Below are 13790 nucleotides of genomic sequence, written 5' to 3' on the forward strand. Positions count from 1 at the left end.
AATCCCTACAGCCTTTAATCATTTGTACTGTCAATCAAGATTCACACTGCGTGTTACTCACACTGTTCCAACTTCACAAACTCAACTGTGAGATTGAAATCAGTAGTTTTTTGGAGCCTTTCTGATATCAAAAGAAAAGATCCAGATTCTGTTTTGTCATCTGTTAGGCCGCCGCAGAAAGTAGGCCACGCCAGATCTGTGCCGTCATCATCTCCATGAGCGAAAGGGGAGCTTTATCAGCATCGTGCATTTTTTAAATCACACTATCTTTATATTGGTGTCATCAGTGCTATCAGCTGTGAGATTGCCAATCACACCCGACTCTCACACAGCGAGAAGAAATCTTCCCCGAGCACAATGTAGACCGCTGACACTTTTGGCAAACTTCTCAACACAATGCTTTGCGAACACAGCAATCGATATGTCATGATTGTGCCTCCCAATATTCAATATGTTGTTGACAATGTCAGCAAATTCACTTTGATATAATATACTACTGTACATTTCACCTCTTGACAGCCTCAACAGTAGCCAACAGAGGTTTGTTATGATCTACTGACATCTACTGCCTCCATGATGAAACGACAGCCACGTTTTATGTAACTTTGCTGAAACTCATAGACGTGGCCCTGGCGCCCTCCAGTGAAAAAAACTTTAAACACACTTACACGCTTGTAGAAGAGACAGATGGAGCTCATATTGAGTTGTTTTTCAAGGGCGTCTTGATGTGATGTGTTAAAGGATGAAGAGCTTTTCCTGTTTGCTTCTTCAGAACAAGTTTTCAATGAGCCGACCTGAGATTGTTCACTGCAGAGGGCGATGCCACAGGGGCTGAAACAACAAGCTGATCAGTTGATTGACAGAAAATGAATCGGCAACAATTTTGACAAAGATTTATTACTTTAAATAATTTGGCCCGTAAAAGTGCAAAAATGTCCATGTTCTGACATGTGAGGATTTGCAGCTTTTCTCCATTTTATATAATTTTGGTTTTTTGGACCTCATTATCAATCTAATATTTGTGAGTATAATTGTCAGATTAAATCAATACGAAAATAATCGTTAGTTGCATCTCTAGATGTGACACTGGAAGGAACCTTGTTTCCGGTGAACAGGTTGGTTTGGCATGGAAGTATAAACTGAAGCATTAAGTCACCAGCTGTTTTTGCACCTTCTTTCTGACACATCTGGGGGATCATTTCTGATTGACATCTTGTTGTTTTTCCCACAAACTGCTGTTAAAGAATCTTTACAGACTCCCTCTTGGAATAAATAATGCTTGTAAAGACGATCACGCCCCAAAGGATCGGCTGCTATCCTACAAGACTACACTGAACTTGTTTGAAATTTAAACATATAACAAATCCAGTTGGACATTTTTATTCATTTCACTTCATGATGACACCAAAACACAATGTAGCAGGAACATGGTGTTGTGCCACGCATACATAATGAGCAACCTCATGTTCTAATGAAAGAGCCTTTTATTTATTTATATCTTTTGAAGGATTCACATTTGGATCATCACTTTTGAAAATTAACAAATTATAATCTTCACAAAAATATTCTATCCGTACATTTTCCCAGACTTTTGTCGAAGTGCTACACAAATTACACCGATAACACCGATAGTTCACAACGGGGTGTTGTTGTGCATTTCCATGAGGCAGTTCTCTGAACATGCAAAACTAAGCTCAGCACGTTAGAAGGCTTTGACAGAGAAACCGGTCCTTTTGAGGAGCTGCGTCACAAATCATGGAAGTTCACGCTATTTAAGGGAATGCTCTGTCCACTGGACTGTGTCCGTATGCACTCTTCTGCTGCTCCACATACATTTCTGCGGGGATGGAACATTTAAGCCATTTGCATGCATTTGCTGTACCCACAAAAAAACAAAAAAAACGTATTGAGGCTTTCCTAATAATATGGAATAAAAACCCAGAGCTTTCTGAAGAGAAATGCTATTGTGCACTTTTTTTATAGCCCTCATTGGTTTGATCCTGATAGTTCAGTCTAAGGCAACTTTTCCTTTCAAAGGAAATCAGGGAATGTCTCTTTTGACCAGTCGAGTTCATAACTGACAAGAAGACATCACAGTGATGGGGAATTAGTTCTTTTTATGCAATCTGAATATCTAAACTATGTCAGACTTCTTGGCTTGCCTCTGTTGTACATACAAAGTTCAGTGGCGGTTAAGTTCTAAGTTTGTCATATCAGACGTTAAGAATAAGAATTCTGTGAAAGTCACATGTTCACATCTGTAAACCGTTCCTGCGTGGAATCCCACCGTGAATTGAAATTCATGACAAAATTGTCGTTATGACACATTTGTGTGCCTCACGGTGAGGTATGGCCCTACTCCGCTTGGATCGCGACCTTAACTGCATTGCACCGTTTATGAATGACTGTAAATGTCATGATGAACGTGCCCTTAAAACTGTGAGTTGTGATCACCTTCAATGAAAACTGAATGTGAAATCAGAAAAGAAAATGTTGATGTTTCCACGATCTGACATCATACACTGTTACATGTAAAGATACTTTAACACGCTGTTCAATATGGATCGTTATTCATTACAAACGTATTGGCTGTAGACAAGAAGTGTGTATTCTTACTTGTGAAAAGAACTACAACTGCAGAGAATTCTCAGGTGAGAGAATATTGCTTTGGGACTTCTGTGACTTAAAATATCTTATGCCCCCAAAACAAGTTCAGCACTGAGAATGGCACACAAAATGTCCAATGTCACAACAGACATACCGGCACAGTTTGCTGTTGACCTTTCACATCTAATCCTAATGTGTTCAGAACAAATCAGCAATCATATTTTGCATTCCAGCCCTCTGAAATCACTGCTGATGGGTGCGTAGCAGTGAAAGATGAAAGTTGTTGATAAACTGTTTATAATGCCCCATGTTAAAAAACAAATACCATGTAGGGGAAAACAAACAAACAGCACAAGAGAGGTAGGAATTTGAATTCCAAATCTTATGATCCACAAACACTTGGATGTTTCATTTACTTTGCATGCTAATTACCAGTTGGCTGCACAGCAAGAAAATCAAAAGCATTCTGTACACAACCAGAAATATGGCACTACGTAAACTAGAGGACACGATCACATCCAGCAAGCCCTCGGCCCAGAAGGATATTTACACTGGCAGCTCCGGCCTTGGAAGAGTTTCTGCTCTGCTAGGTGACCACTTCTTCACGCGGCAGGTTGAGCCTCACCTCCCCTCCTGCTGCCGTGGAGGCTGAGTAGACTGCGGTGGCTGAACGAGAAGGGGGACCATTGGTCTCCATGGTGAAGAGCTTGCAGGGTCCTGGTAGGGCCGTGTCGGGAGCCTCCTTTTCTGGGCTGGACGCCTGGGACGAACCTGGGGATGACGTGGGGCTGAGCTGCACAGCTGTGGTATCCTGCAGCGTGTGCTCGCTGACCTCTATTTCAAACGCTGCCCCGCCAGCCAGTCCGCCGTGTCCCATCAGCCCCGCGCCCCTGCCGCCCACCTTGGACCTCCGTGAGCTGTGGGGTGGGGGGAGGCGGCTGCACACGCAACAGGCCCCGAAAAAGGAGAAGGCCACCAGCAGAAGGATCGGTCCGATGATGATCGGGGGATTGGCAGAAGGCACCAGCGTGCTGAAGGCAAACGCTCCCACGAGGGTGATGTTGAGTCCAGCCAGCATGATGCACAGGCCGCAGGCACAACAGAGCGCCGGAGAAGGTAGGCCATGAGGGCGAGACGTCCTCCTCGTCTTCTTCTGGGGCTCCTTTTTAGGTACAGGGGTGCCAGTGTTTCTATCAGTGATGACCATGTCTTCTCCTCCCGAGCTCTTTCTCTTCCACTGCGTTATCAAATCTCCCCGTGTTTCAGTCCAGACTCTTCCCCATGGCAATGTTTAAACAAATTCACAGCCAGGAAACATCTTTGTCTGTAAATGACAAAACATAACAGCTGTAAGAGTATCTTTTTGGACACACACAGTGAAAGAAACACTCTGCCTCTGATAACCCTCTTGTTCGGTCCACCAGTGTTACTGGACAAATATCTAATGATCATTGTGTACTCCCTGAGAGACTCAGCGTAATGAGCTCTGAACATGCATCACTCTGCCCTGCTACTCCTATAAATTACACATTTCATGAATAAAATCTGATAAGCTAAAAGCTGAATACACTGGCCACTATGCAGGTGAGTGTTAAGGTTGGCTCTTACAGTATTGCTGTGGTTTATATCATAGAGACTGTCTCACACGTAGGGGAAGGACTGCTGAAAATACTGAGCATTTCAATCAACTGGACTATGTTTTAAATATGATTTTGCTTGTTTTGCTCAATTTCCATGTGCAATAACACACACACACACACACACACACACACACACACAGACACACACAAGTACAGAGCACATTATATCTCAGATAAACAAAAAAAACATTGAAATAAATTGGTGGGACCGTTAATTGGGAATTTGACCATCTACACTGTTGCATTACCACACAGTACAAATGAGATGCATGCACCCTGTGACTCTTGCACCACCATATTAAAAAAAAGTCGTGCTGCTTAATAATTAAACACGTTTGTTCATAATTGCTGCTCATCCGATATAGGTCTGTGAAGTAAAATGTGTGCAATGGCACTGCAGCTGCTTCATTTCGTGGCAGCAAGGCCATGGTGTGAATGGCTTTTTTCAGTATTTAGTTGCAATCTAATCAGCCCTGTCATTCCAGCATGCGTCCATTCAGGAGCATACAGTGCAAATGAAGAAAGGGGGTGTGGGGAAAGGATATCCTTTTTGTAAACGTGTATATCAGTAAATACAATGCAATACATACGAATGCAAATACAAACAGTACGTTTAATTATGAACTAGGCTTTGCTCGGAACACATTTAAATGTACGCTTACAGCACAGATGTGTTACATTCCTCTGTAATTAACCCGTACAAAAAAAAAATCATCTTACCCTGTATGTCGATGCACTGCAGGTCTTTCCATTGTCTAATCAGTAGATTCTCACCGAGATTCCCATGTCTAATTACCGCGCGTAATTACTGAGAGGTTGAAAGGACGCATCAACACCAAACGAGGGGTTTTCATCCTGCCTTGGCGGTTTCGCGGCGCTGAGGGCACAAGTCATGACAGCCGTTCAATCGGTGGCCATGGAAACACAAAAAGCAACGCGATCCGACCTGCTGAGGAACATACCACGAGGAGGAGAGGGGGAAGATCTCTTAGGTGACTGAGATGGCATCTCTTCTGAGTTGGCACACCGACGCAACACCGCGCGCTGCTCCCGATGTGGACTGAGACGCACGCAGCAGAACCGGCGAGGTCATCCTGCGACGGAAACGAAGGGGGGTACCGGGGACCGGGGAACCGCTAATACAGGCGAGGTGTCTCTCCGGTGGTCGATGTGAATCGTCATGTCATTATTGCATACATTTTTGATCCGCTGCGCAGAGCATCTTCTCTCCTCTGTGGACCTCTGGATGCGACTCCCCTGTCTCCTCCTCACCCATCCTTTCGTGCTCAACCTGGTGTGTGTGTGTGTGTGTGTGTGTGTGTGTGTGTGTGTGTGTGTGTGTGTGAAGGGGATGATGAAGGTGAAGGCTGTTGCACCGTGTCTGTAGATCACTAGCTCACCTTTACATACTTGTTGCCGATTTTTTTTAAATTACATTTTAAAATTAAAGCCTCAAATAAATTTTTCTTTAATCTAATTTACAGTTGGTTTCTTTGTTATGGTGTTTTCAGTCATACCAAAAGAGGAGTCATAATGGCTATTAATGGCTTTATTAAAGGTTGAGAAATCAATTAAATGTAAAGTCAAAGAAATATCTAAAAAATAAAGTAATTAATTAGAACTAATGTAGGGTTGCCAAGTGGTGAAAAATGTCACTACTGTTAAGTCAAATAAGTCATTAATAAATAAATAGGCCAACAGGTTGGCAGTTATAAATGTCAGTAAGATACAATGGGCAAGTGTTGCCTATAGGCCAACAAATTCAGTAAGTAATACATATTTTAATATAAAATATATAAAATGAATAAAGAGTTCAGAAGTTCAGAGGTCGAACTGTCTTTGTAATGATTTATAGAGCTAGAACTGACACAGCAAATGTCATGCTGGAGGAGGATATACACCACCTGGCAACCCAGAATCAGTTATAAAGCATTACCTCTTAACTCTTCAGTTTGTTTGCTGAGACCATTTATGCAGCCTATGGATTGCATCCCAACCATTGAAATTCAATTTACATTTATTGCATTGAGCAATTCTAGATTGATACCTCGAAAATCTCTTTAAAAGACTCCTGCTCTGGCTACCGTTGCTGACATAATTCATGCTCGCAGCACGCCACAGTTTTTGTCAGAGCGCAGCATTCTTCCCCATGCAGCAGTCATTCTGCCTGTGCCGTCCTGAATATCAATGTATTACGTTTCACTGCGGGGGTGCAGTTCAGTGTTTGCGTGCAACAGGATGTAGCTGTTTGTGTGTCGGTCTGTCTGCACACATGTACTCCAATTTGTTTTGCTCATGACAAATACGGGCATGGGAACTCAAACCGAATCTTGTACGAGTCCCATCGTCACATAGCGACCGTTACCATTTCTTAATTGGCGGCTGAGGACATTGTGAGCTGCACACAAGTGGGACTACTGAGCTTAATTTGTATTCACTTATTGGCAGGAAGTTTGGAAATACTTCTCTGGCACTCACGATTTAATCTTTGGAGGTGTTTATTAGGCCACACAAGTACAATGTCATGAGGTCGTCTCAATGAATGTCCAGCAAGTTCAGCCACAATTCTACAGAAAATCATTATCTTTTGCCCCACCTTTGAAAGCCAACTAATGAAGAAGATTTAGCAGGGAAGTTGAATAATATGGGTCAGTCAGGTCATGTGATGACATCATGGCAGGTCTTGATCAGAAGGTGGCTGCTTAACTTTCCGTCTCGATAAGATGTCTGGCATGTCTGAAGATGGCCTGCAACACACCAGAGCAGGACTCACGTAAGCAAAAGGACGATGTATTGTGTCTGATGAAGCTGAACTAAACCATCCTGAGGCAAAATTAGGAGATTAGAAATTAGAAAAGTATTTGTCTGTCTTTATCTGTTGTGTTATGTCTTCCCTCAATTTGGGACAATCCCGTCTTACGTTCTTCCCCGAAGTCATCTAAAAATGTATCCTATAGTTTTGAAAAGACTGTTCTGCATAATTTGTGTGCTGGTATGTGACTAATGCAATGAAATGAGCACAAAATACATTTTACATGATTGTCCCACACAATTTGTGGTCTCTTTGGATCAGAAGCTGAAGTAAGAAAACTAGCATTGGCATTGCAAAAACATCATGACCTTAATAGTCTCAATTTAACAATATCAAGCATTGACAAATGATTATTTTTAATTTTCATATATGTCACTCACAGGTTTGTAAAAATGCTTGTTGTATATGTATATCCAAACATCCAACTGTGAAAGAAGGGGATACTTTGTAATGTTCCCTTTTGAAAGTCCCCATTTCTCCTCTGAATGCCTTGTACAGACAACACAAAAGCACATGTTCTTATGTAAGGTGTTTTGTTTGCTGATCTACCGATAATTTAGCTATATGATAGAAATAATATATGAGTGCAGAGAATACAGAAATATATTCCCTCATGTAGCATGGCTTAATCACCACCACGCCTTTAAAAGCGATTAATCATTTTGTCCATGAATTAGTGCAACAGCTAAATCTTGTCAAGCTAAACTACGTTTTTGGCACCTCATCAGCTTCTCTTTTAAACTACGGCATAAAAAAAAAGTTACTGGACACATCACAAAAAGAGCAACATCGAATGCAATTAATAAGGCATCAAATCACGTAGATCAATCTCATGCCTTGCAGTGACCTCCTCAAACCCGAAATTGACTCTGAGAAATGAAAGCAGCCACACACACATCTAAACAGTGCCGGTCAAATCACTACACTGCTTTGAAGTCTCCGTCTGGCAGGGCGTCATGATCTCATTACAGTGAATGAAAAGCATGACTCCTGAACATTATCCTAGAAAAATCGGTGTTACTATAGTAAGTTAAAGCGATTGTTCCACTTCATAAGGGCAGTTCAGCGTTAACACTCAGCTTTATGTGTCATTAAAAGTCTTTAAAGTTTCAGTTGATTGATTTTGGGGCAATTACTTGTGGATTTGTGATGCATCCAAAACAATCTCGCAGTATTAGGTTAACAAATGACAAAGTCAGTGTGTCAAAATATTCTAATGTTGAAACGATCAAGGGAAACTCAATGATAAACGCAACGCTTAGATTATGGTGAGGTTGATGATCTGAAAATGTCACCACTGTTAAGTCAAATAAGTAATTCATAAATAAATAGGCCAACAGGTTGGCAGTTATAAATGTCAGTAAAATAAAATGGGCAAGTGTTGCCTAATAGGCCAACAAATTCAGTAAGTTGTATGTAAATAAATCATTAATAAATGGTTCAGAAGTTCAGAGGTCGAACTGTCTTTGTAATGATTTAAAGAGCTAGAACTGACACAGCACATGTCATGCTGGAGGAGGACAAATAGAAGAAGTGGAACCACTCGGTTAAGGTGACATGTTCTTTAGTGTTAGAAGATGACCGTGGAAGAGACTTCAAATGGGACATTGCCTTTCTTGCACTTTATGAATGTCAACCCGCTTCTTGTTCTAATCCACATTAATCACATATGGAAAAAAAATTCACCGCACATATAATATTGTCCACGTACCCTTCATCTGGGTTGGTCTCAGCCATTGGTCCGCCCTCCACAAAGGTTCCCATTCGACTCTTAGAACGCTCCAGATTTAGCTGACTCTGAGTCCCTGTCGAGAACACGGGAGTCAATTCAAGTCAGTTTTATTTATACGTGACACATTCCATATAGAGCATGTCTGGACTGTACTCTTTAATTTACAGGAGGTCTCTCCAGGAGAGCAGATCAACACGCTGCAACATTCAATGTAACATTTTCATGTTTCAGTCTGTGGATGTCTGTGAGCTGAATCGTGTTATGAAGGCTGGCAGGTGAGCGAAAACAGTCTCAGGGGAAGACACACACACACACACATACACATACACACACACACTTGGATAGTCTATTATGTGATCACATGCACTCACCTATCTATATGTCTTTGCCACATAAAACCAGATCAAACAAACAGCAGTTACGAGCATGTATAAGCAACTGCAGCTTCTAAAAGATCTCATAGGACTGTGTGGGTGCAGTTAAACAGCCATAAACAGAGAGAATGATGCCACGAGGAGGAAATAAAAGGAGAAATTGCCATCTCACTGCTAATTGCTAATAACTCCCGACCAACGTTTTTCTATTTCATCAGTGAAATTTAACAGGAACATTGGGGTTTGAAAATAATAATACATGTGTTTTCTGTACAAACAACAGTAAATGTGTTTATGACATGTTCTACAATGATATTCAAGGAATTAATTCAACAGTTAATGCTGGATTGTATATGATAGATCATGCCCAAATAACAGAATAAAAAGATATTGAGAAATATTTATTTTGTCATACACAAAGCCAGTGTGATGAAAGAAAAAAAATCTTTTAGAAATTATCATTGAGATAATATCATGTGTCTTAAAACTCTAGAATTTCTGAAATTAATTAAAACCAAATTTACACAAACAAATGACCTCTACAATACATGAAAAGATAAAATATCATTGACTTCCAGTGTTTGCTTTGAATATGCAAACTATTTAGTATTTTTATTCTAGTTATTTTCATTGGAGCACAAATACTTAGGTTTTCTTGTTTTTTTTTATTGTGTCTTGTGATTTGTAATCACAGTACGTTACTGTATTATATATCTTGTTCTGGATTTTCTTGTGGTCATATTTACATTAATGCATTTCCAGTCTCTCAGCACTGTGAATCTTTCTCTCACATCTTTCCTCGACCTCATAACGTTTTCATCTAGGTCAATAAAAAGTGGTTATGAAAGAAGGAAACGTGTAATTTTCTCTCTCTCTCTCTCTCTCTTTCTCTCTCTCTCTCTCTCTCTCTCTCTCTCTCTCTCTCTCTCTCCCTATCTCTGTCTCTATCTCTCTCTCTCTCTTTTTTAAACTTTTCAACTGCACCCGTGCGATATTGGTAAGATGACTGATGCTCTGCAATAACCACATGGACCCAACACCTTTGTCATTGGTGTTAGCTCCACAGTGTGCAGACCGGTGTCAATATATACAGGACACAAACTTGACAGCTCACTATCAAGTAGCAGACTGAACTACATATCGTTGAAAGTTACATGTATATGGTTGACTGACTTTTCTGTTGAAACATTGAGCATAAGGATGGCTCCACACTCCCTCACCTTCTCTTCTTAGTGTCTCTACAGGTTGATCAGGAGCGGGATTGGCAGGTGTGGGGTGCACTCTGAAGTTTCCTGGGTTGTTAAGACAAGAGACAAAGTAATGTGTGACTTTAAACATCTTTAAAAGTGTTTCAATTGAATGTTCAAATCAAACAACGTACCGAAGGATGGAAGAATATGGTTGATGTTCAGCCAGGCTCTTATGAAGGGGTAGATCGATATGAGCAGGCCTGGAAAGCAGACAGCATAACTAAATTGAATTACATATAATAAACACTGCTTTTATTATAGTGTCCTAACCACTATTGATAGGATAAATAAGAAGTAAGAACAGATTAACTGCAATGATAGCGTGACTATTTGTCACAATCTTGGACTCAAAAGAATCTTGATAATCAATCATATTTATTTTTTGACCGGAATTTACACTAAAGTGCGCACACCAGAGGGTAGAACAGCTCTTCATATAAGTGTAGACATCACAACAATGAGAGCCTTTGATGAAATAGCCTTCAGATATTTCTTTAGTGTACCAGATACAGCGTGTGATGTTTCTTCCTGCTCAGCTCCAAGTATAAATTAATATCTGAACCGCAGGGCTCGTGTGCCTCTCAGTGGCACTCCGCTCCAATTCAACAGTTATTGATTTCCCTTATAAGCCACAAGAGTTGACATTAAACCCCGGCAGGTCCTGAGGGTGGCTGTGACGAGCCTGCGTGTGCTCAAAATGTCATGAAACTGCAGAAGGAGTGAAAAGAATCTGTCGAGAACACTCTGTTCACACTCATTAGTCAGCCTATGTGTCGGAGGAGGCATCAAGGCGCATCAGCCCCAAAACACATAATTAGATGCTACTTAGCTGCACAAGTGCAGCACAGAGTGAACGACTCCGTCAAGCTGCTGCGCTCACTTTTTGATTTGCCAAACTCTTGTGCACATTAAAAACACAAATGAATTATTGAAAGCTGATCAGATCAACGGTGAGAATACATTTACCATTAACTATGCATGCTGATGAAGCCCTGCCCTTCGCTCTTTCCCTTTCTCACTCCATATCTCGGCAGTGAAGCTCCTCTGGCTTTCAGTTGGTTCCAGTTACACCGTTGTATCAAGTGATCACATGGTGTCTTTTTCAAGTAGAGGGGAAATGTCACAGGCCAAAGAACTTTCACTATTTGGAATTTAAATAAAAAAAACAAACATTTCTCAGTTTGCCCGTTGGACATGAATGTGTCCTCTTCAAAGCAGACAATACTCTGAGGAGATTTTCTGAGGAGAACATATATTTTACTTCCTCATTGTTTGGGGTCTCACAGATCCCACTGTTGTATATGTAGAGATAACGATCATTGCTATGTAATATTTAACATACAATGATGTATGTTAAAGCAATTCTCTTAAAAATTAAGAAAAGTCATAAAGTACCAAAAAAGTACCAAGGTGATAAAAGAATGTTTTGAATGGAATGTTTTTTTTAGCAGTTTACACGAACAATTCTTCATCAACATTTGGTGACACGACAGAAAAAGATTCATGTCTGGGTTTAGAAGCTCAAAGCAATAAAGACAGCCAACGACTTAATAATGACACAAAATACCGTTCCCACAACTGGGTCAGTAGTTTGCTAAAAACTTCCACACACACTCACCGAGGCCTCCCGCTCCCAGGAAGATCCCTCCTACAGCATCGGCGTCACACTCCCTGGATATCCCAATGATGATGCAGCCCGCCACAATGCTGAGCAAGGCTGATCCCACCCGTAGCCCATGGTACTCCCCAACGCTGACAGGGTTCATTCAGTAGGTGGAGGCCCCCCCCTCTCAGAGAGACACACACACACACACACACACACACACACAGTGAACAGTCTTAATACTACACTCTGCTTCAGGCCCTCACTGCCACTTGCACCTTCACTGACATCTGTACCAGCCTCCCATGTTTTCACTCTCTCTGACACACTTCTCTGTCAGAGCCTCCATCTCCGTTCTCCAAAGCTCAAGACGTCTCATGCATCTTTAAAGACGGAGATCTGGTTTCCGTTGCCACCGAATATTAGAAAGCTTGATACGTGTGCCGCAAATCTGATCACAGCCATCTTCCAACCAGCACTGGCATCTATAGCATCCCATACGCAATGAATGGCTTGAGCGTAATTTTTGTAAATATGAACACCAAAACGACAAGCAGCTGTGAGGCTGTCTTTAGCATGTGCAGAGCATTAAGCACTTAGAAGTACAAGGGCAGAGCAGCACAGAGGCACAAACAGAGAAGGAGAGATGGAGAGAGAAAGAAAGAAAAAGGGCGACAGTTAGAGAGACGGAGTTAGAGTATGTGCTACTTGTGTGATTTGTCTGTGAGCTTGAAGGGAATGTGTAATGAAAGGTTCAGAGAGTCCTCTACAGTGGGGGCCCAAGGCCATACACAAAGGCCTGCAGTTGCCATAGGAATAGCATATCCATGGCAACAGAGGAAAAAGGAGGGTAAGCAGGATTAACACAGGCGAATAGGATAAAAAATTAACTTAGTGGGGAGAAAGAGAAACACGTTTCCTGTTCAGCAAGTGTCAAGTCTGTATATGTCTATTATCAATCAATGCAGGTGATATGGCGTGTGTGTGTGTGTGTGTGTGTGTGTGTGTGTGTGTGTGTGTGTGTGTATACGTGTGTGCGTGTGTGTGTACGTGTGTGCGTGTGTGTGTTACGTGTGTTACGGGAATTTTTGGGAAACTGAAAAGAAATCAGTGGTGTTGTACACAATGATATGAGATGAGCATTAAATGATGGCAGACCTTGCGGTCCTGTACTAAAGTGGCACACCATCTCTAGTGTTCACATAATGAACACACTAAATCACCACAGCTTGAGCTCAGTCCGGGTTGAGCACACTCATTACATGTGAGGCAATAACCACAAATGTTAGGTAACAACACAAATGTATCTCATCTCTCTTACGTCTCTGAGGTTAAATAGCACTGTGCTATCTAAGGGTCTATGGGTCTATTGTTTGCTCAAAGAAAAATTATTTTGATAAACAAAAAATTACAATAATAATAATCACTTCAATACATTTAAGTTAAGAAAAACGTTTAGTATCAAGGTTCACTTTTCTCCCCACCTTTGATTTTAATAATAATAATAATTTGAATAATGTACAATCATTCGAGAATTTACATTTTCTTGGAAGAACATCTTGGAAGCTGCAATTCTGAAGAAACATACAGTAACCCTTTTTATACATCATTCATTCAATGAATGAAGCCTGAGCGATCAAAAAGCAATGCGTTGGCCGGGAATCGAACCCGGGTCAACTGCTTGGAAGGCAGCTATGCTAACCACTATACCACCAACGCCTCACATTAATTAAAGATGTCATAACGGTTCAGAATTCTCAGCAAACGATGTG

At 41.2% G+C, this 13790-nt stretch overlaps 2 protein-coding genes and 1 non-coding gene across 6 annotated transcripts in view; all 3 read right to left on the reverse strand.

The window, feature by feature from the left end:
• Positions 1–1382: 1382 nt before the first annotated feature.
• tmem275a (transmembrane protein 275a) lies at positions 1383–5521 on the reverse strand. Of its 2 annotated transcripts, XM_068702020.1 has the most exons (3): positions 5210–5521; positions 4968–5124; positions 1383–3931 (listed from the first exon to the last, which is right to left on the reverse strand). In XM_068702020.1, the coding sequence occupies exon 3, from the start codon at positions 3812–3814 to the stop codon at positions 3194–3196; it is 621 nt and encodes a 206-aa protein (XP_068558121.1). In that variant the 5' UTR covers positions 3815–3931; positions 4968–5124; positions 5210–5521; the 3' UTR covers positions 1383–3193. The 2 variants fall into 2 exon arrangements, with proteins under 2 accessions (XP_068558121.1, XP_068558120.1); XM_068702019.1 differs by having other exon boundaries at positions 4968–5521.
• Positions 5522–6727: 1206 nt separating this feature from the next.
• kncn (kinocilin) overlaps positions 6728–13790 on the reverse strand; it is a 10437-nt gene continuing 3374 nt past the window's right edge. For all 3 annotated transcript variants that reach the window (XM_068701637.1, XM_068701636.1, XM_068701638.1), the window contains exons 2-6: positions 12034–12202; positions 10547–10615; positions 10386–10457; positions 8771–8864; positions 6728–6994 (exon numbers count right to left, since the gene is read on the reverse strand). In XM_068701637.1, coding sequence (XP_068557738.1) covers positions 6919–6994; positions 8771–8864; positions 10386–10457; positions 10547–10615; positions 12034–12181 — 459 coding nt within the window. In that variant the 5' untranslated portion in view covers positions 12182–12202 and the 3' untranslated portion in view covers positions 6728–6918. The remainder of the gene's footprint in view (positions 6995–8770; positions 8865–10385; positions 10458–10546; positions 10616–12033; positions 12203–13790) is intronic.
• trnag-ucc (transfer RNA glycine (anticodon UCC)) lies at positions 13666–13737 on the reverse strand. Its single transcript has one exon. It is a non-coding gene; the product is annotated as a tRNA-Gly (tRNA).

This window comes from Cebidichthys violaceus, unplaced genomic scaffold (assembly GCF_023349555.1).
Source record: "Cebidichthys violaceus isolate CVI_PGR_0920_01 unplaced genomic scaffold, fCebVio1.0.p SCAF_8, whole genome shotgun sequence".
Classification (NCBI taxonomy): domain Eukaryota; kingdom Metazoa; phylum Chordata; class Actinopteri; order Perciformes; family Stichaeidae; genus Cebidichthys; species Cebidichthys violaceus.